The sequence below is a fragment of the Aphelocoma coerulescens genome, chromosome 3 (genome assembly GCF_041296385.1).
Source record: "Aphelocoma coerulescens isolate FSJ_1873_10779 chromosome 3, UR_Acoe_1.0, whole genome shotgun sequence".
Classification (NCBI taxonomy): domain Eukaryota; kingdom Metazoa; phylum Chordata; class Aves; order Passeriformes; family Corvidae; genus Aphelocoma; species Aphelocoma coerulescens.
Window position 1 is genome coordinate 17,895,344 of NC_091016.1, and position 23,160 is coordinate 17,918,503.

A 23,160-nucleotide genomic window follows, 5' to 3' on the forward strand; every position below is an offset into this window, starting at 1 on the left:
TTTCATCACTGAAGAATTACTGCTGCTCCTGTTCATTACAAGTAAAGATATAAAAGAAATCAAGCCCAGAACCCTCATTAGTGTCAGAGTAAGACTTAAAACACCCAGAAATGCTAGGAGAAAATTCCTGGAGTAATCTTAACATTCACAATACACAGACTGTGCCAATCCACTACTATAAGCAGTAAGAATGCAATGGCCAGCATACAGCCTAAAGAGGAGTAAATTCAAGTGTTTCCCTTGGCTTTAACCATATTATAGATGCTGGGGTTTTTTTAGTCAGTATATCTCTTACACTAAAAAACTCAAGTGTGAAGTAAAACACTTCTATCAAAGTCACAGTATATAGAGTGCTGCCACCATAACTATCTTCTGAGGTCACCATGCTTCAGTTTTACAACTCTCATATCAAGGAGATAAAGGGAAGGCAGGTTAAAGAGCCAACCAATACTACTACATCATAAAAAACTACTAACTTTTCTCCTGACATACAAGGGTTCTGTGAATTTAAAGTTTAAGACCTTAGTACTCACATTCCTACATTACAGGTTCTAAGCTTGCAAATTTAATATTTCTCTGTGTCACAGATTTCTGTTGAGTTTTCTGTGCTTTGGTCTAAACACAGCTACCTAGGGATAGCTAAAAACAAGGAGGAAGGGAAAGGAAAAACAAGCAAAACTGACCTGTAATCTGAGTAATGAACCAGGTGCAGCAGCAGGACAGTGACCCGACACAAGAGTGGCAAGGAATAGCTGCAGGAAAGCCCTGATCTTGCACAGGGTAAATCACACACAGGAGCTGTGCAAGTTTCAAGCTCTTCCCTCCAGCCATAAAAATTACGCAACATGTACTGCCTCTGTGCTAGACACACAAAGAACACTTTTATAGAAACGGTGCCATAAAAATATTACAGACTGCTAGAGCAATCACCAAAGTAACCTGTCAAAAACTTGTCAAAATGTTTAGAAAGATCTTCCCTTACTAGTGCAGACCTTTATTTGCAAAAAGGAATAAATTGGAAGGTGCTGTTTGGATACTCTAAACTCCTTCATCTGCATATCCACTTAATCCACACTAAGAAAAATTAAGAATGCCCTTTTGGTCTTCAGGTAGCACAAGCAACATGATTGCTCCTCCTTTTCATTTTACTTGCAAAGAAATATATTCACTATACTCTACTGCATACCATAAACCAGGCTGCTTAACAGAAGCAGAACTCACAATGATGGGGCAAAGTGAATCAGTTGCAAATCTGAAGTTTTGATTTGACTCCCAGTAAATAAATCCCTACCACCCAAAAGGTTAAAAAGTTACACACTAAGATAGTGAATTTCTGGACTTTGTTGCTACAGGAAGTCATGGAGGGAGATAAGATCAGCAAGCTACAAAGGAATTAGAGGAATTCATGGGTAACAGGTTCTCTAAAAATAATAATAAAAGGAATCTATAGGCACGTTCCAAAACACCTCAAAACAGACAGTGGATTCTAGGGTGCTGGCAGAGGGAGAGGAAAAGAGATCCCTAAGGGGCTGCTGGCAATTTCTTCCAAGCAGCTTCTCCTATTGCTACTCTCCAGGACAGTGTATGGGACTATGATGACCAGTGGTCTGCCCCAGCAGGGCACTTCTCCAATTTTAATGCTACTCTAATATTAAAATCTCTGTAGTTCACACAAGACCTAACTCTTTCCAAAGGCAGGGAATCATAGAACCCTGATATCTGTCTTGTTTAAATTACACATCCTGTTTTCTTTGTTTTGTTATCAAGGCAGTTAAATCTAAGATAGGAAGCAAAGTCTTTTAGATAAAAAGTCATTTTCTATTGTTTTAAGTAGTCAGAAGGAAGTCCCAGATTAAATAAACAGCCACTCTGCCCAGGGATCACCGCTGGGGAAATGCTGGCAAGCTTTCTTTTTCAATCTGACATTAATTTTAGATGTTAACAGCTTTCAAACCTATTTGCATTATTTCATAAGTAATCTACTGCCACACTACTTTTGATATATTTTTATCTAATATTTCATAACAAAACAATCAACCTATATCCAGTTACCTGTTCTCTGGTAACACCAGAAAAGCATTGCTCCATACCCCTCTAAGAGCAGGCTGTCAGGTGTAAGGAATTTAGAAAGCACAATGCAGAGTAAGACTGAATTTGAGACAACTAACAGATCTGTGTGCTCTGTGATGAAACTGTGAGGAGATCGATATCCAAATTTTATGCTGAAGAGAAAATAAAAGGAAAAAAAAAAAAAAGATGATGGTTTCTTCTGCAACAGGCAGCAGCCAAGAAGCACGTGTATGTGTGCTAGGCAGGCTGGTGTGTTTACAGGCTAGATGTGACAATGTTGCCCTCATTACTATCACACACACAGTGTTTAATCTCTGTGGTAAGGAATTATCCAGGAAAAGCGCTTAGACTTCCAAGAGACACTAAACCCAACAGGAAAGCTGAACACAGTGAACTTTACAGGCTTGCAGAGAGACACTGCCTGCAGTCCTCTGAAGAACTCTAAAGCAATCCCAACCACATAAGTTATGATCTCCCACATCTCAGCTCCCCCACAGCTACTAAAGGATGGGAAGTTTGCCAATCCTATCACCTTTAACTACTCAAGACCGATACAGCAGTGTCTGGCCAGACCTGCTGCAATGTCAAAAGAGAAAAACAACTCCTGCTCTTGCTTCAGCTGGAGAGCTAACAATAGATGCAGTGCATTCCACGGATCAAACAGAGCTGCAAATAATCCTAGCATTTTTTGCCGTGGTCACACGGAATACACAGGCTGTCACTGAAGTTCTCCCCAAAATGGGGAAATACTGGGGGAAGTCTTGGGGCTTCTGTAGCCTGCAGCCACTATTTAAAATGGCTTTTTTGACACTATTATCTCTGAATATGAGCAAATAGATTCTAAAGTGGTTTGAGCTGACCAAGCTTTGCCTAAACCATAGAGCAAGACATTCTATAGCTAGGAAACAAAAACTCTCATTTTTACACAATAACCTGTTTTGCAAACAAGGCATAAAAAATTTTTTTTAAAATGCAAATTTAATTTAGGATTGATACTTCAGTTGCAGTTTGTCCAGTTAATCCCAATCGCAAAAAAAAAAAAAAAAAATCAAAGATCTCTAGAGGAATAAAATGTTTTTGAAATGGTTTTAATTTGCATTAGAATAATTGTTCTATTAACTTCAGAATTTTTAACAAAAGAATGGCAAAAAAGAAGATAACCGTTTCAGACAAAAATTCTGCTTCTAATTTCTACAAAGCTTACAAAGAAGTACAATTTTAGCAAGTGCTAGACATCACTCATATCAGCATTTAGTGAAGCTTAGACAAAGCACTGATCAGATAAGCCTTCAAAACAACATTTATTTTGACCAAACATAATTAAATTCCAAAACCTTGAGCTAAGTTATTGTTAAAACACAGAAAACAAGGAGGATGGCTATATGCACTACACAAGCTTGTAAAAAACCACTACCAATCAAGTCCTCTTCGCCCTATTCCATTTTTGGTAGCAGCTCCACAACCGCTGGGCTAGAAACCCAAGCTACAAAGATGGCCTTGTGAATATTCTCCTCATCATCCCATGGACAGGTATCTGTAACCCTACAGTAATCACCAGGAAAGCATCCTTGGCAGAAAGCTGACAGAAAGCCACTGAGTGCCAAATGAGCATTTGTTTCATTAAGAATACCACAGAGAGGTTTAAAACACAAGTATCTGTTTCAGGTTTTCACTTGTGCCTTTGCTGGCCCCATTAGTTAAGAGGTGCAGGTGGGAGCAAAAGGCAGCGCTCGTTTTTGAAAGGCTGGTGATGCTCCTGATAGGAAAAATGGCCACTTACCTCCCACCTCTGGATCTTACTTAGAACAGTGAGTTAAGCTCTCTCTGTACATAGAATGTGCTGGATAAAAAGCTTGGGCACTCTCCCCAGTCCCATTTCTCTTTTGACCTGTTCTTCTGTACTATCTACGAAGCGTTTTAAGCCAAACAACCAGCATGAAGTTACTCACTTAAGCCTAAAGATACTCAGCAGTGTACAGGAGATGAAAGGAATTCCATGGAAAGACTGTAACTACAAATAGTAGCTTGTTGCAACACAAAAGGAAAGCAAAATGAAAAGGTTCTCACGTTTTCAAGCTGTTTTGCAGACACAAGTGGTCATGCTGCCACTTTTTAATAAAAATTCAAATAGTTTCAAATAGAAGTAAATAATCCATGATTACCAGTTTAAGAGCTTATCCCTCAAGTGAACCAAGTAGCTACACAGAAAATTAGAATTTGATAACACAGTCTAGCAGTATTTCCAACATTTTCAGGCTATTATGAAACACAAGCCATGTACAAAGGAGACAAACCACCTGTCTCTTCTGGAAGTATTTCTGCTAGGTGCAGAAGCCAGGAGTACTGCTAATTACATCTCAGCAAAACTCTCTCACAGTTCAAAGATTCTTCAATCAGATTTATTTTCAAGTAAAACATTTTGTTTTAAAAAATGATTATACTTATTAACTTTATACTGTAGAAGAACATACTGTAAGTCACAAAGCACTCTCTAATGCATTAGACTTCCTTGAAGGTATCTAAACTATGCAGATTCCTGTTATGACAACAGGAATTTTTTATCATTCTGATAAAAACAAGGAATTTCTGTTGAAAGTCAGAGCAAGTTTAAGATTCAGTACAGAACTCTGCTACAATCCACTGCAGCAAACAACAGCCTGGGCCAGACTGAAAGGATTTTAATCAGGTGCCTGCAACACACTGGTACCACAGTAAGGGAATGAAATCTGAAGCATACTGCAGTTGTGTAACTACAGCAAGATGAGTTTATGGTAAAAAGAGGGTTATTCCTGCAAAACCAACCTCCTCCCCTCTTCCAGGCTATCATCATTAGGCTGTAGCCCAACATCTTACCCCATAAACTGGTCCACCCTGCTTGGATCCCAAGAGGGTAATCCTTCCAATTGCCATCCTTGAGCATTACCAGGGGAGCTCACACCATTCTCTTTACACTTTAGTCTTTTCTCTGCAGTACTATCAGTGATACCAGCAACAGATTGCTCCACACTGCTATTTACAAAGCTCATGTTCTCAACTGTGCAAAAATTTGCAAGCTTCAACCATGACAGATGACTTTTTTTGTATATTTTGTGTCTGCATTTACTATGTACCTTTTCCCCATGAGAAAATCCTGAATGTCATAGCTACGAGCCTCAGTTTTCAGGAGACTGCAGTTGTTTGGCTTACACAGAACAGATACAATTCCAAGCTGAGAAACTCAGCAAAATTTTCCACAAAACTACTACATTTCAGCTGGTGTTCAGAACCTCAGCCCATGGAGGGATGTCAGTCAGGTTTGCAGAATCCCATGGCCCAGTGTTACATCCAGAGCAGATGTGAGGTTTTGAATGGGGAAGGAAGTAGGCTGTCAAGTCATCTATAAAGAACCTATGTTTAACTTCAATCCCAAGAAAAACACCAGCACACTCTATTAGTAAAAACCTGCTAAAAGATAAAAAATGCATCTTCAATGCCACTTATGAACTAAGGATGTCAAATAAGTTTAATTTCCTCCAGTTCTTCTGGAGTCCTACACTAATTACCATAGAGGGCAGATGCTGTCATATGACTTTGTTCTTGTCAGCATTCACAGGGCATTTTTGTAAGAGATGTATACACAAAATTACTGTAAGGAGAGCAGAAAGGAGTTTTGAAAACCTTATTCAGACACCAGATGCTACACTCAGAGAAAATATATCAAGTGCAGTTTTGCAATGCCTGTGCTGCAGCAGAACCATAAAGAGATGGAAGAGTATGCTTGCTATCAGAGAGGACAGGAGCCCAGAAGAAGATGCAAGCAGGGTAAGAATTCTGAATAATACTGGCATACTGGAAGAGTGACTGAAAAAACAAATTCAGGTCTACATTTAGATATATTCCAGTGAACAGATGCAAATCAGTACATGACAGACTGGACAACAATCAGCCTTAGCTTCCAAATGAGGTGGACCAAGTAGAGAGTAACAACTGGCAGGAGATCTTAAAAACAGACCACAATGAGAATCAATGAAATTGGTGAGCTTAATCTTGAAAAGACTCTGGAGAAACACAAAACCTCACATACACTAGAGGCAGCTTCAGAGAGAATAAGCTGTTCTGTACTGTCTACGTTCAGTGAGTATGGAAGCCTTAATATACAGAAGGAAGATTTAAATAATGTAGAGAGACAAAACCTCCAAAGAGAATTCAGAATGGGAGAAAGTTTCCCAATAGAGGTGATACCATCTCAGACTAAAGATACATTTAAATGAGGTGCCCAAACTGCAACCTACAGACCAGAGACTGCAGGAAAAATCTGTCTGCCTGGATGGTCTCTGGCATCATTTTCCACTGGAGCCGCCAAAGATTTATGCAGAGAACATGTACAGTTATTTTGAAAAGTTGTTCCTTGCTGCTCAGAGGGTACCACAACACCTCCTTTCTTAATAACCAGGCTTGCATCTGCCATGTAGCCAAAACACATAAAAGTGACCCATTTCATAATTTATTATAGACCAGGTGCACCTCCAGTTATCTAAAAGGAGTCACTGAAGTGGACTGTCCCATTATACAAGCCAGGTGGACATTATCCATCTTTTAGTTGTATGGCAAAGGAGAGATCAACTCAGTCCAATCCAAAGCACCTTCAGAGACAGCCACCTGGTCTAACCTACACACAGCACTAGGACAACGAACTAAATGCCCCAGTCCTGTCTTAAAAGCTGCTGGATAACTATTGATGGATCTTAGCTTGGCTGAAGTTAGCAATTCTGATTAAGCACAGTACAAGGAGACCACAGATCCCTGGAGTTAGTGCTCCTCTCTGGCAAGCACACCTTGTTGTAATCACAGTTTCACATTCCTGCATCTGCATGCTCTACTAACAAGACAAGAACTACCAAGAGTTACAGTGATTTTAGGGAGCACATGTAGCTGGCAATCTAGCTGTTCCAAATCTATGTGTCTTTCAAATAGCACGGCACACTGTGTTTGGCCTATTATTTCAATTTTTAAAGAACGTGAAAAATTACACTGTGTTCTGGTTAAAAAAAATAAACTTCAAAGCTAAAAAAAGCACATGAGTTAAGAACACCTCAAAGTTCTGGTTGCTTATATATGAAGGAAGGAGTGACTTGCAGTTGTAAAACCATTAAAAAGTCTTAGTTACATACTTACTCCTCTCACCCCTCCCACCTTTTTTCTCAGACTTCCTCTGACTTTGGATAGATGAACTGAGGAGTAAACGAACAGCTAGTAGGTTTCTTCATTATTCAATGTGTAGTGACGTTTTTTGCACATTAATCAAAACTTGTTCTGAATACCAAATTCAGAAGTTATTCACAGTTTAAGCACAGTGTCATAAAATACAGCATTTGAGAGCTTCAAACTTGAACACAGCTTCTTTTTAAGAAATTAGCAAAAGCTGGAAATTAAAGGAGAAACACACTGGAAGCTGTTTCCTCCATGGGAGAGCTGAAGCACACCCAGTCTTCTGATGTTGCTCATTTAATCCAAGATGATCTAGGGGCCTTTGTCTTCAGTGGCCATCTAAGATTCTCTCTGCTTTGAAGGACTAAGGTAGATGATGAATAATTTAATGTTTTGACAGATCAGGCCCACAGTCTTAAGTTAGTCAGTAAGAAAACAAGCCAGGACACAGCTAATGAACACCCCTGACAACTCTCAACCAGCACCAAAGGACAGAAATTCTTTGAAAAACACAAAGCAGTCAGTGCTTGCAGAAAACACTGAGTCCGTATCTTCAATTCCCTATCTCACTCATTAGAGACTTTCCAACCTCTGCAACAGATAAAGACAAACTAAACAAAAAAACCCAAAAAACAACAACAACAAAAAAACCAACCCACACCCAAACAAACAAACAAAAAAAAAGCAGGCTTCAAATCACAATCTATTTCTTTCTGCAATCCAGAATCCAGGTTCTGTTGTAGGGGAGGAGAAAACAGCATATTATCATTCACATGCTCCAACCTCCTTTTTGAGATAATTCTGCACCTGATGCATGCATACAGGTACTAATTAATGACCAAGAGCTAGCAGGGTAGTGTCACTGGTCACACATACATAAACAATGTATTGATTTCTTTTCAACAGCCAAACAGAACTTTGGACTACTGGTATCAAACCTGCAAGATTTGCCCCAACTTAATTTGAATTTGGGGGGAAAGATGATGGATATGAAAAGCTGACTGTTTTGTCACAGCCCTATTTATAGCAGCATAGCACCAGAACCTAACTTTTAAATGCTCTTTGTGCTACAACCAGAGTGTTTCTAGAACATCTACTTTCTACTTTGAGTTCCTTTAAGATTTACCTAAGCAGCCTACCAGCAGACTACTTAAAACTTACAGCTCAAATATCCCTGTTTCCTGGGTATATTCTAGAACTTCTCCATCTACACACTAAAATAAGTTCATTTCATCAAAGTTACAGACAAAAATGTTATCTTCACAATTGAATTACATTCTTCCCCCCTTCTCAGAAGTGGAGACATTTTTACAAATTCCTACTGTTTTCTGTGCCAAAAGATAGAATTAAAATAAGTTATCTTAGTACTGAAAGTCACAAGCAATTTTCTCATTCTCACCAAACAGTTGTGCAACAGAAGCAGAGATCCCTCTTCCCAAAACAGAAAGCAAAAAGCCCCCAAGCATCCCCATCCCTGTATTTAAATCATTTCTGTGACAGAGCTCAGGTTTGATCTCACCAAACGCCGTAAGAATTTTTTAGGTTGCATCAAGTTCTCTTTGTGTACACAGAGAAACGTTTTTCATTGGGCCTGCTTGAGAACAGGCACACAACTCTCTGGCATTGAGGTCTGAATTAAGCATCAGACTATGAGAAAGGCATTTGTATTACTAAAGGCTGCTTGCTCAATGATGCTTTATAGATTAGAGACACCCCCTTGGCAAAACAAGCAAGAGAACAGTACTGAGAGGTGTTTTGAATCTTTTCCTAGCTTTACTTTGACTCTTCCTTTTGGTTTCTGCTTTATAAAGAAGCCACACAAGTATATTTACTACCATATTAAAAAAAAAAACCCAACTACTTTCAAATCTGCTTCAGATTTTAAGATATGTTATAGAGTTCTAAGAGCAAGAAAGTGACCGTATTTGACCTGCTAATTTATGTACCTACCTTAATTTCAGCTTAGATCTTGTGAATTGTCTTTCAAAACCCAGAAGAAGATTCAGAAGACTGACTAAAATAAGGTGATTACACAGTATAACCATCATGCCACCTAAGACAATGCATACGTTACAAAAGCACAGTATTACAAATCCTCAGCTTTCCAGTTTCTGCATTTCAGACATCTGTATTGCAGGACAGACTTTGAAGCAAAGATCAAATTAACATCCTTCTAGATTTCAAATATTACTTTTGCCTTGTTTTCCACTATGGAAGACTAACTAGATTATAAAATAATGCCTTACCAGATGTTGTCATTTGTCCATTACTTAATTACTAGTTCCAGAGCCACAGAGGGTAATTTTCCCAAACATGCTCTAAACATTTATTCCAGAATCCATCAAGAGCAAATGTACAGAGTTTAGATGCTGAGGCTGCTTAGGTTTAGCACTGGGGGGAATGGGGAGGTAGGCAGAGGAGGTACAAACGTATTCAGATATTAAAGTTAAATCTAATCATTAAAAATTAACCGGATCATTTGGTTTAAAGATTTATATAGTGCCATCTGCATTAACTTTCTCTGCACCACATATAAAGGTTTTCACAATTCACAGCCTAATATTTTTCCCATATAACAAATTTCTCCCTTCTGAAATGTTAACATGTTGCTTGGCAATGCCATCCCACCTCGGGGAAGATAACCACCACCCCTTTTTGTCTGGTTGGAAGCCTGATTGTGTTGCACAGGTGTCCCATCCATCCGAAAACAAAGAAAGGCTCTGCAAGTGCACTGACGTCACCGCAGCTACAGCAAGCCCCAGAATAGCAGCTCAAATACATACTTCATACTCCAGTCCTACAGGAAGCCAGAACCATACCCTCCTGCTAAAGTATAAAATGAACGGGCAGAGATATGTGCCGGGAATACCAATTTAATATATCCTGTACTAAGTGACATTCTGTTTGTTGCATAGCAACAGGAATCTACTGCAGAAAAACAATATGGAACTTTTTTTTTTTTTTTTACTTGCCAAGCTACAATTAACCCCAGTCTTCCTGAGAAACAGAACATCCACAGCATAAACATTACCTTTGTCACCAGTCCACCAAAGATGTTATCTCCAGCATTTACTCTCTTCTACATTAAAATGATTCTGTGCATTTAAATGGCTGGACAGTATGGTGCTGCCAAGAGAAAATTCCCTGCTGCAGTGCATATGGCCAGCAACATTTTAATTCTATAGTAATGACCAAGAAAAAGTTCTTAGATACACAAAACTTCCATTTTTAAGCATGAAATGCTTTTGTAATTTTACAATATTTCTGTCACACTATGTAAGAAAATTAAGGCACTCAAATTCTGAAAGAAAAGCCTATGGCTTTATTTCTAAATGGTTTTGCTTTGTTTTGTTTAGGAGATTGCTTTTGTCTTACAAAGTATTAAAAATTAGCACCTACCCAAACTGCTTTGAATTTAAAATCAGTTTATCTTCAGATTTCATAATGATGTATGTACACCTAAACTCTGTGCCTCTTCATGGGAAAGTTTTTTTGTAACACAGTATGAATTGCATAAGATTCCTGTTCCCAAAAGCAAAGAAAATGACAGACACTCAGGTGGTTGGGAAATTGATACTTCATAAGTTATATAAAAATATGCACCAGCAAATTGGAGAGAATGTTCTCTCCAGTTTTTGTTTCTTTGTTGTTTCTTTTTTAAACACCCTTCCCATTCCCAGACAAGACCAGGGTAAGCTCCCTGAGAGTTACAACCAAAACACCTGATGGACTGGGCTTTGGGGTGAGTCTACTCCATATACCCACCCCAAGTACACACATACTCGAAGACAGGGAGGTTAGCTCAATTCAGGGGGAGAAAATGTGAGATTTCAAATACATGGATCCAAATCTGTTGAATGCTCAGACTGCTACTACACAAACCACCAAACCTGCAAGCATTCCTCACAGTTACACAAACAGTCTTTCTATCAAGGTTTTCTTTTTGTTGTTGGGGCAGAGAACGGTGCAAGAGGAGAGGTTGCTTGCTTTACATCCATCTGCCCTAAGAAAAGGAGACATGGAAATTCAAGGCAAGATACCCAGGGTACTCAGATTTGGCTTAGCAGTGCACTCCTCTATCCTGTGATGAGTGAGTAACTGGGGATTTCAACAGGGCAAAAATAAAATCCTACTATTAAGTATTACTAAGCATTAGTCACATCTAAAGATGCAACCCTTGCAGTGCAATCCACTTCTATCTGCATCTTACAGATTTACTATACAAAAGTCACACTAATGACCAAGACCATGTCTTCACAAAAAAAACCACAGATGGGCTCTTTAAAAAAGGCATTCCAAGCATCCTTTTCCCCCAGTGATCTCCAGTAGTCAGATGCCTCAAAGGAAAATTTATCTCCATGCTTTACATGGAAACAGTAACATTTGAAAATGTTACCTATTTTCACAGGTTTACTTTCTGACATTGCTCTCTGCAATGAAATCTCCACTTCCTTTATGCAGACATCATCTTTGCAGAGTAATACAAAAACAAATAGTGATTTAAATAGATCCTACATCTGCTAACCTGTTTTCAAGCACCCAGTTCCTTCATCTTTGAAATAAGAATTCCACCAAATATTGCTATTACATCAGGCATCAAAACTATGAGCTACCTATAAAAAAATAAACCACACAGTAACATTTACCTGTATCTGCCTGTGACAATCCACACAGTACAAAATCTCCACATGGTGTCTCTAAAGAACTGAGCAACTTTCTGAGGAACTCAGCCCTCGGATGTGTGAAATTGTCTGTGTCCTGTTCCCCACCACTGCAGCAGGTGATCTAATAAAAGATATTCCCTCTCCTTATAAAACTTTTGTCATGTTTATAACCTTAGAGTAACACAGCTACAGCAACAGTATTCATAACCTTCAAGGCAACCTTTGTGTTTGTCTTATTGCCATCCATTTGTGGGTTTAGCTATTGTTGGAAACAGTGACAACTACAGGAATGTAGAACTGTTCTATCAGTGAATAAGAAAGGTACACAAAATAAAAGGAATACCCTTTTGTTTTAAAGTCATCTTTACAGTATGCCAAAGAAGAAGCCTGAAGCCACCCTACTCCTCCAAATTTATGAACAAACTACTCAAAAATACTGCCAAAACACAAAATCAAGTCCCTGAGCCCAGTCCAGATTTCTTCACCTCACAACCTAGATGCAAGGTCGGATGTGAAGTGCAGCAGTAATCATTCTGAGGATAATCCATATATGATGCAGTTAACACAGCTGATCACCAAACTAAAGGCTACTGGACCCATCACACCACACTGTGGAAGCCAGAAAAATGGTACCACCTCAATCCTTGCCATTGCAGCATGAGATCTTTAAAATGCAAAATCTATTTGATGGACTTCTTTTATGTGTTTAGTGCTGTGGTCTTCTTCCTCAATCTCAAGTAAAAATTTTCGTCCAAAAGCCACTACTGCATTTCTACTCACTAGCTAAAAACCCAAGGAGACCACTGAAATGGTACAAAACCTCATTCTCAATTACTCTCCAAAACACGTAACACTAAAGAAGCAGCTGAAGTACTGGATTCAAATTATGATTAAGTTCAAACACCACTCAAGTGCCCTAATCATGCATCTCCTCATCCTTCTACTCATGATTAGACACAGGTTCCCTGCTAGTTTTCCAAAATGGACCTCTCTCCTCAGCCTTCTCTTGGTCAGAACAACACTGAAGCAGGTAGGTCTCTCATGCCTTCCCTCACCCCTCAAACAGCAGGCTCTGACCAAGGGAAAAACACTGACTACTAGAGACAGAACTACAGTCTCCAGACTCAGTTTCAGACCAGATGGTTCATATCTGACTAGGAAGGCAGTCCTGTGTTCCAAATATCTCTACTTCATATACATACATCAGACACTTTCTGCACCATCCTCCTGTTCCACTCACACTAACGTGATTCAACTAAGTAGATTGGTGTATGACAATAAATTAAAATATGATAGTTGCTTCTAGAGTTCTGACTATATCCAGGAATTTCTATCAAAGCAGAAGTATTCTGAACTAGGAAAAAAGTACCTCTAAACATAATTTAAAAAAAAGAAAGCCAATATTTCTGCTAGAGTAGTACATAACCAAAACCAAACCATACCTGTTCTTAAGTAGCATGTTCAGTGATTAGACTTACATATACAAATGCTAAACTTCAATACAGATCATTTTCCTAATGCTGTCATTCACTATTTTGATTCATTATCTCTGCCAAAATTGGGCTCATTTGGATTAGGTTTCACTGTTTTGTCAGTCTGGCCACACCATCTATTTCAGACAATAGGTAACTATGTTTATGCTGTAGCTGTAAAGACCATTTACTGTCATCCACAGCAGCCAACTGAGATTTCTAAAAATGGGCTTTGCAAATGCATTCAAGAACACAGTACAAGTTTTCTAGGAAAGCTTCACTGTGTACAGTTTTAAATACAAATCCAACAAGTTTGGTTTTTTTTTTTTAAATCAGTTATATTAAACTTAGACTGGGTACTCTTAAAGAAGAGCCAACATTGTTTAATGGACTAAGATTTGCCAAAAGGATCATACACTTTCCTTGAATTATCAACAAGAGTTCCACACAGGAAATATAATAAAAGGTGTACACATCACTATGCACTGTTTATAGAAGACTCCAAGCTTTTAAAAGAAAGCAAAGTGGAATGAGATTTTTACAGAACAGGAAAATACAGGGAGAAAACAAGTTTTCAAAATGAGTAGCAGTCTATAGTGTTCACTGTAATGCATTATTGACATGAACAACATACACTAGCTAGAAAAGGAAAATTCTTACTTGCCTGGAGCTCAAAGCTTGGAACCCAAAAAAAGCCATATATTCAGTGAAAGTTATTTGAAGAACTAGTGATTTTAGGCAGCAATACTACCAGGTTCAATGCCCAGATTTACTCAGAGCATATGCTAAAGTCACATTTGCAAAGCCAACCAGAAAGCTGAATGGAACCTAAAACTACCAACCACCTCTTTCCACCAATGCCAGTAAAAATACCACTAAATGCAGCAGCATTCAAAGTTTTGTTGGAAATATATGAACTCCAACAAGAATTTTAAATCATCTTTCCATTTAGTACTTCCATTTTCAATCCCATACGATAGGAAAAAAAAATGCAACTTCAGTGGAAGTCTCCACAAAATATAAACTTCTAGCAGACATGACGACATATGAAGACATACTGGTCTATACAACTGAAATAGAAAAGCATTTACCAGGAGCCAAACAGGACCACAATCAAACACTACCTTAACTGCATGCCCTTCAAAGCATTTCAGTTTAAAAGCTGGTATCACTGTGTGGTAACCTGCAATAAACTGACAGCAGTCAGTGGCCTAAAAAAACTTTTAAGCATTAAACTACAATTTAGGAAATTGCTTTAAGAACATATACAGAAATTTATTTCCTCTAAAAAGAAAATTTAAGTATTTCTTTACTTGCTATAAAACTGCAACTAATGCATAATACAGGTTTTAGCTATACCAATGACTACTCTTGTTCTTTTACTATTCTGCTGAAGTCCAGGTTTTAAAGCTTCTTCTGTTTGGAACTAGAGGGCAAGTATACCAGAGCAAACAACAACCCTGCCTCACCTTCTGTCAGGAACTTGCAGTAAGTATAGACTACTTTGTAATCCAGTTCAGGAAACTGAAATTTCAAATTTGTGAAGAAAAGACAATGAAAGAACAATTTCAAACAAAACCCTTCCAATTGTGTTTGTGCTGCAAACTAGGAGTTTAGAGTTATTTCTGGCAGCACACCAGGCCAGCAAAGTAGCATTTTTGTATCACCCTCTGGAGTGCAATCAGTTTCCACTTCTTTCTCCCATACTTCACCTGGTGTCAGCACCTTTCTTTACCATAATTTAAAAAAACAAAAAAGAAAAAGAAAAAACCCACAACACCAACCCACACACTTAGCAAAGTAGCAGACCAATTTTGTACTAAACTGAAATAGTTTTTACTATTATTCTTTTATATAAAACAGCTTTGCCTGGAGAATTTTCAATATGTGAAACTAAGAGCAGATTTTTTTTTTGCCTGAATATTGATGGTGTTTTCTTTTAACAAGCCTTGCCTAAAGATTACTCACAGAGACAAGAGAGCTGTCCTTCAATTCCTCACATTAACTTGTGCATTGATTCCCAAAACATGTGCTTTTACAAGCAGTTCAACTGGAAAGACTAATCCGAAGTGGATTGACACATCATCTCACATCCCACTGAACAGTCCCGTTTTCTCCACCAGGCTGTCACCAGCATTTGGGCAGGAGACCCAGAAAGATGTCACATCACCTCCCCAGCAGCAGTTCCATAAGCCTCCCATAAGTGCCTACAGAACCATAACATTAGGAGCAGCACACACCACCACATAACACCACCAAAGGCTGGTAAGCACAACATTCACATTCTTTTCTGGAACATTTTTATCATTAGTCATGAAATAGCTACAGTGAAGGAGACTCGTAATAATACATGATATCAGGGGAGAGGTTTAGCCACTAGGAGAACAATTTATTAGGAGTATTTGAAGTAAAATTCAACATCTTCCTCTACAACCAGTATTGGTACAGAGCATTTTCAAATTAGACTCAATTACCTAGATACACGTTTTTATTTCTCATGTTAGAAAATTTGAAAGTTAAAATAAGGTGGTGCAGCTATTTCTAAAAGGAGAAAAAAGTTTCTGCATATTATTCAACCAAAAAAACCTCCATACAAAACATGTTATTTTCCAGGCTTGTGAGAACCCGTGGGAAGTTAGGGCAGGAGAGGCACAGTAGGGACACAACAGTGACTCCTCACCTGGCAGGTTTAAATACAGGCAGCTACAAAAGCAGCTTCAGTCCCATATTAATCCCAAGGGAGATTCTAACAGCCCAAGAACACAAAGTCATTTTATTGAATGCCCAAGGACTGGCAGGGAAAGATGGGGTGGGAGAGCGAGGTAGGCATCAACAAATATCACAGCTGAGGCAGTTCAACAAGGCTGATGAGACTTCAGTCTCTGCTACATTTAATTTGAGCTACTACTAGAAGTCAAATTTTTTTTGAATCAGACACAAAAAGCACATATCTTCTGCTTTCTCTCACCACTACAGCACTCTTAAAACCTAAACATGCCTGGATGTTTAAAGAGCTGGCACATGTATGTCTCCACTGCTGAGTGGAAGCAGGCATGAACTGTCAAAAGCAATTCTAGATGAAAGGTCAAAGTAAAGAAGGGAATAATATCTGTTTCACAAAATACATTTGCTCTCTCTAGTAATGAAAGCAAATGACTCTATCCAGTGGTTCAATAACCTACTTCTATAACAGTTCCACATGAACTGCCCTGGCATGGCAAGAAGCAGCCCTCATTACAAAGTATTTCCAATCACATGCCCAAGGCAGCACCGAGAGACGTCACTTAGGGCAAAGCATCCGCTGAAACAGGTGCTGGGAGAAAAATGTTTCTGCTTTTTATGGAAGTAGAGAAAAAAGGCTTTTACGCTATAGTGGCCCGAAGCAGGATGCCAACTAACTCGCTCTTGTTTTCTGACCTCCAACAGCAAACATGAAACCCTGAATCAGAGTCAAGAAAAAACTTGTACATGCCCTTCCAGAGAGCATTCCTGAATTACACACACTCCCAGACTGTTTCTAATTTTTAGAGGCTGACAACATAATTGCTAAGATGGTCATAAATAGCTTTTTCTAAAAAAATTGTATTCTCATTCCTGCATTCTCCATTCACATGGTGATTTTTAAAAGATTTATACTTTTACTATCAAAATAATTCACCAAACTATCCAGAGGCCTTGCAGGCAAAACAGCTGTCAGATTCCATATCAGGTGGGCAGAAACAGCCTGTCCAAAAATTACTTGCAACTGTCACAAATAAAGTGCAAGCTAAAGACCACACTCCTATCAGACAGATGACTCAGTCCATCTGTTAGTTTACTTAAGAACAAGGAAAGTAACCTGAATTCTTGTATCCACCTGAAAAAAAAAAAAAAACCTGCCCACACCACCAATTTTTCTCTTGAGATACAAGCAATTTTAGGAACTGTATTGCTTGCAGTTATGCATATCCAGTCTAATTTAACTGCCTGCTTGCACTTCCAACATTTTGTCAGATATTTCTCAACTAAATTAAGCTTCCTACTTCAAATACACTATTCGGGCAAGTATTAAAACTAAAGGCACAATTCCAAAGTGTTACCTTACATATCCAACAATAACTTAATGCCACCATCAAATTGATGGCTTTGCTGCTGTATTATTTCACCACCTTAAATAACTGCAGTTATTGCAGTAGACTGAACTGTACTATTGTCATGAATAATGCTCTTGTATACCCACTTTCCTGGAAACCCTAGGAAACGCGTGTGGGTTCCTTCAAGAATTCCTAGTCCTAATGAAGGTACATGTTTTGTTACTGCTGCTGTGGGCTTTCACTCAGTAAACAGTGAGTATGGTATTAGTTTTCTTAGCAGAACACCTAAAATATAATGAAGGCTTACTAACCCAGGCACAAAATATGCTGACTTTTAAACAATAACGTGAAGTGCATTCTGTAGCAAAATACTTAAGCAGAAAAGCTGCTGATTATAAGTATACAGAAATTTCAGTGTGGCTTAGAGACCACAAATTTAGCTACCTTTTTAGCTTCAAAACACAAGTGAGAATACAACATGATTTTCTGAAAAGGCAAAATCTATGCTAATTTAGCTGCTTCCCCTATCTAAACATGGAATGAAATTCACATATATATGATATGCATAGTAGCCCATCAGAAACACAAATTGTTATACTGGGCTCTTAAAATACTAGAATTTAAAATGTCTTAAAACCACTGTTTCTTTCCCAGTTCTTGGGAACTCGGGTAATGAAACCCGACTAAGCAGTCTGCTTTCTGACCAGCACACTAATGAAAAACAATTCTTTCCCACACAAAGAAATGGATGTAGCAATCCCAAGAGAAGGCCGTAGAGTTTGATTTTTAAAAAGTCGGTATCTTGTAAAGCTCATTGATTTTTATTGGAGTTAACATTCAAAATGAGCCTGATACAAAAAAACAAAAAAATCAAGATAATTCAGTGAACCTTCACTGTAGATTCCCAGCTCTAGCAGCGGAGTTGTGTTTACCAGCTTCCGTAATACAGACTTCAACATATGCTACAATAAAAGTCTGTTCACACTCGTTCTTCTTGTACAAATACGATGGGAAGCCATGCTATTACTAGAACAGGGGCACCCAACTCTGTTGTTAACCTACATCTTCAACACCTCTTCCCCCCACCACATTGCAGTCAGCTGGTGAATGGAAACCTCGCCGAATATGCCTATTCCTGGATAACTATTACAATATAAGTGCTTTCAGGAAACTCTGTTAGGGGCAGCACTTAGTCAGCTAACCAGAGCACAAAGAGAGCAACAGGTGTTCATGGGAATCAGCTGTTTACCTAGGGCAGGAGACACAGATACACACAGCCCTATTCAAGCTGGCTTCTGAACCAAGTAACTTCATACTTAGGCTAGACCATTTAACTGGGATATTTAATATTCAGAGTTTCACTGCAACCTAAAACCCCTAACAGATGTTATTCAAATAGCATATCATTTCAATTTGAATACAAAGCAGACTTCTGCAAGAATTAATTCTTGTGTAGTGTCGGTGTTTGTGTCTTACAGAATCGCTGATTATTTTATCTTTCAAAGATGCTCTTCACAACGATGTTTGGTATTATTTGACAGAAGTAAAACAAGTCTGCTCTTCAGTAACTGACCAGCTAATCACCCAGACAAGATGTGAGATCTTAACACAAAATCATCAGAATTAGTTCAGGCTCACGATGGCTGAAGAATAGCCAAAGCACAGGAAACAGAGTGAGGGTGCCTTCCCCCCCACCCCAGTTCATCTATTTATTTTTTTATTCTTTGGAGCACCAACTGCATACTTACCTGCCCAACACCAATGGCAGAATGCAGTTTACTCATTCCACGAAACCATCAGTATTGTGCCAAAAGTATATTTTCATTATTAACTGCTAAGATTTAACACCACCTGCAAACAGAGGAGCTGTAGATGAAACGCTGGTCACTTGTCCCATCTACCCTGCCGCTCCTCACGCATCAAACCTTGCCTTGACCAACGAATGCACATTAAAAGACATTGCCTGAACAAAATACAGCATGAAGATATTGTTTAAACATGTTTCAGAAATATACCACCAACCATAGCCTAAACAAGCCCAAAGACAGAGCGTGCAGTGAAAGCTTGCCATTGTACTGGAGTTGGACCAATTAAACAAAACTGAGTGAATTTAATAGTGCCTCTATAGAGAGAAAATACTTCTTTAACCACATCATTTTCTTACCCTGTGTAGTTTAATTGGTGCAGCTTGTTTCTTTTTACCAAAGGGCTGGAACCAAGCATTCTTGAAGTCAGATTCCTTTGAAACACCCCATAACCACTCATCAGAGCAACCCTCCAAATCACAACTGCATCTCCTTCTTACCAGCTTGATGCTCTCTGCAGGCATGAGCAGATAGAAAGCTTCAAGACCAGTAATATATTCATTTACCTACCTTTACTCACTGCTGCTAGTCAACTGTTCAAGCATCTAAATAAGCAACCTAAGGGTAAATTCAACCTAGACACTTTCCTGTTGTGCTGGTTCAGAGAAATACTCGTGCTCCCTCCAAGCTGGCACAAGTCCTAGCACACATACAGTTACATCAGTGAACAGTGAGCAGTCCTGCTGCTACAGCTCACTTCACTCAGCATCACCCGCACAATTCAAGCACTTTTTGCCAGCACGAAACCCAAACCTACGCGGGGCTTCCCAAGATATGTATGCCAAGCCTTGCTTGATTAGCAGCATTCATTGTGCTAAAGGCTGTCAAGGTAATTAAAAAGAACACTTCTGCTTAAAGGATCTGTATGTGAACTGTAGGTTTTCAAGTTGTAACTTTTCATTTGCAGGGTATCTGACTTCTATATGAGTAACATGAATAACTGAAAATAAATTATCACAAGACAAAACAAAGCTTAAAATAACGTAGGACATAAATACCTACAGTTAACAAAGAAAACTAGAGGGAAATACAGGAACACAATTCTAAACAAACAGCAGGGAGATTGTTCCCATGCTTCCCGCTGCGACGCTACCCTTTCCACTGAAGGTGCACTGAAGAAGGAACTCTCATAGTACAAAAAATTTTATTAGGATTTTCCTGTAATTTACAGGGAATTCTAATGGCTCATCAGTTTCATGCAGCAGAGGAATTTGCCGACTTTGATCACGCAAATCTTGCCGGACCTCTAATCCAAAGGACCTCACGACTTACGGTCGGGTCTTTAGACAAAGAAGGTTCATATCCAACTGCAAGGCAGACAATAACTTCCAGGCGAAAAAAAAAGAAAGGCATGAGTAACTCGTTTCCCCAGCTGTCTGAGTGAGGGGCAGGCCTACAGGGAGCACGGCGTCCCCGAGCAGCCAGACCAGCGCTCGGCCACCGAGCCGCATTTCTCACCGGGTCCTGCACCAATCCAGAAAGGAGATTATGGAAACAGAACAGGCGCTAAAAGCGAGCTGGGGGGAGGATGGCGGGGGGAAGGGGGGGAACGGGCCAGGGAGACAGAAAATCGCCTTCAAATGAATGAGCCGGCGGGGAGCGGGAGTTCCCGGCGGGAAGGCGGCAGGCACCCACCTCCCTCCCCGCCGCCCCCAGCCGCGGCCACCTCTGTGTTTACATCCCAAACCTCCGAACGCGACACTTTCCCGGCTGCCGAGAGGGGGATCCCCCCTCCCTGCTTCCCCCCCGGCGCCTCTTTATTGATTACCGAGGGAAAAGCCCAGCTGCTGCTGCAATGCAACACGCGCCGGGTAAGGCGGAGGGGAAGGGGGGGAAAAAAAAAAAAATCACCACCGGCAGAGAAAGAAAGGAGACGGGCGCCCGGGGCTCACGCCGTGCCCGGCCCGGGGGAGGCGCAGGAGCGCGGCCGCCCCCCGCCCCGGCCCGGGCCCCGCCGCCGCCCCCCGACCGCAACTTCGCCGCCGCCGCGGGGGGACAGGGACGGCGGGGCCGCCCTTCCCCCGCCGCCACTAACAATGGGCCCTTCCCCCACCGCGGGGCTCCCCTCGGCCCGGCCCCCTCCCCCGCCGCCAGCCGATCCCCCCGGCTCCCATTCCCATTCCCGTTCCCGGCTGTGCGCCGTCCGAGCCCGGGGGCGCGGAGCATCGCCCCCCACCCCGCGCCCGCCGCCCGCTCCGGAGCCGTCCGCTCACCTCATGGTGCTGCCCGCGGTCGGGGAGCCGCTCCCGCTGCCTCGCTCGCTGCGCTGTCTCCCCCGCCCCGCTCCGCTGCTCGCCGCGTCCCCGCAGAGCGAGACCCCCGGAGAGCGAGACCCCCGCCCGGCAGCGCCGCCCGCTCCGCCGCTCCCTCCGCCGCCGGGCCGGGCCAGACCACCGCGGGGAGCCGCGGGTGGGAGGGGACGGGAGAGGTGGGGGAAAGGGGCGGGGAGGAGCGAACCACCGCGCGGGAAGGGCGGGGGGAAAGGAGGAGGAGGAAGAGGAGGAGGAGAAGAAGAACGGGCGGGCGGAGCGCGGGGGCGGCCGGAGACACCGGCGGGGCCGCGGGAGCGGCGGCGGGCGGGGGGCGCGGGAGCGGCGGGCGGGAGGAAGGAGGGAAGGAGGGAGGGAGGAAGGGGCGGGCGGCGGAGGCCGCGCCCACCGTCGCGCTGTGCCCGGGCGGCTCTCTGGGGCTCGGCGGCCCCGGCGCGGGGGTGGCGGGGGTGGCGGGACGGGGCGGCCGCAGGTGAGGCGGCGGCTCCGCGGGAGAACCGCCCGCCCGCGGCGGCTCGTTCCCCGGCGGCCCAGGGATCGCCCCGGAGCGGAGGGGCGGGATGGGCTCCCGGGGAGCCGTGTCCCGGGCGGCGGAGCCTGGCCCCTCCCGGGGCGTGAACACTTCCACCGATCCGCAGATCCTTTCCCACTCAGCCCCACGCTGCTGGGAATTCCACCGGCCGGGAATCCTCGCCCGGTGCAGCGGTGCCCGTGCGAGAGGGAACACGCAGTCCCTGAGCCCCCCTGCCCGACAGGCGACAGCACTGCGGGCAGTCGCCCCTCCGTGCCCTCGGAAGCCAGTGGCCTAAGCCTTTCTCGGGAATACAGTGATGTTATTTCTGCATCTTTCGGTAGCCCTGTGCCTGTCCTAAATGAAGATTTACGTTCTGCTTTCGGTACCCGCAGCGGACCCAGCACACCGTACAAGTGACTTTAACCCAGCTCGTGTTCGGCTCCTTTCTGTCGACTAGCGAATGAATAAATACCCGTTCTCTTTCGTCTAGGTTTAAAGAAGTGATGTCTTTGCAAGTGTCTTTGCAATTCCCAATGCCGTTAAGCCATCCTGGTGCTTTTGCACCCCCAATTTCATTTTTCTCTAATGAATACCAGTGTTTTCTAGGGTCTAGTATTAAAAATATACATGAGAAGCAAATGCGTAAGCATCTTCTTCACAAGTGTCTAGACTTTTAGATATAAAAAGTGAAGAATTTAAAAAAGATATATGTATTTCTGATGTAGGTTCCACACATTTAAGGGGATTTTACCATGAATCTCAGTTATTTGACACCATGCGTACCACCTCTTCCTTGATCAGTGAGGCAGGGTCATTCACTGTCAATTAATGGTGTCAGTAGCACAGTAAGAGATGAACTAATCAATGAAAAAAAAATTGGCCAATTGTTAGAAAACACTAACTAGGGAACAAGGACAGGCTTTGAAACTGAGGCTAATGAAGAATAGTTTAGTGTGAAAACATGTTTTTACTGGCATAGGGATGATGTCAATGAAAATGTTGCAGTAGTGATGAATCACAAAATGCAGATGAGTAATCAGAAGAA

At 41.5% G+C, this 23,160-nt stretch overlaps 1 protein-coding gene across 6 annotated transcripts in view; it reads right to left on the reverse strand.

Moving 5' to 3' along the window:
* The window catches only part of ENAH (ENAH actin regulator), an 88,625-nt gene extending 66,725 nt beyond the window's left edge, over positions 1-21,900 (reverse strand). For all 6 annotated transcript variants that reach the window (XM_069009269.1, XM_069009268.1, XM_069009266.1 and 3 more), the window contains exon 1: positions 21,545-21,900. In XM_069009269.1, the coding sequence (XP_068865370.1) occupies positions 21,545-21,549 (5 nt within the window). In that variant the 5' untranslated portion in view covers positions 21,550-21,900. The remainder of the gene's footprint in view (positions 1-21,544) is intronic.
* Positions 21,901-23,160: the final 1,260 nt, after the last annotated feature.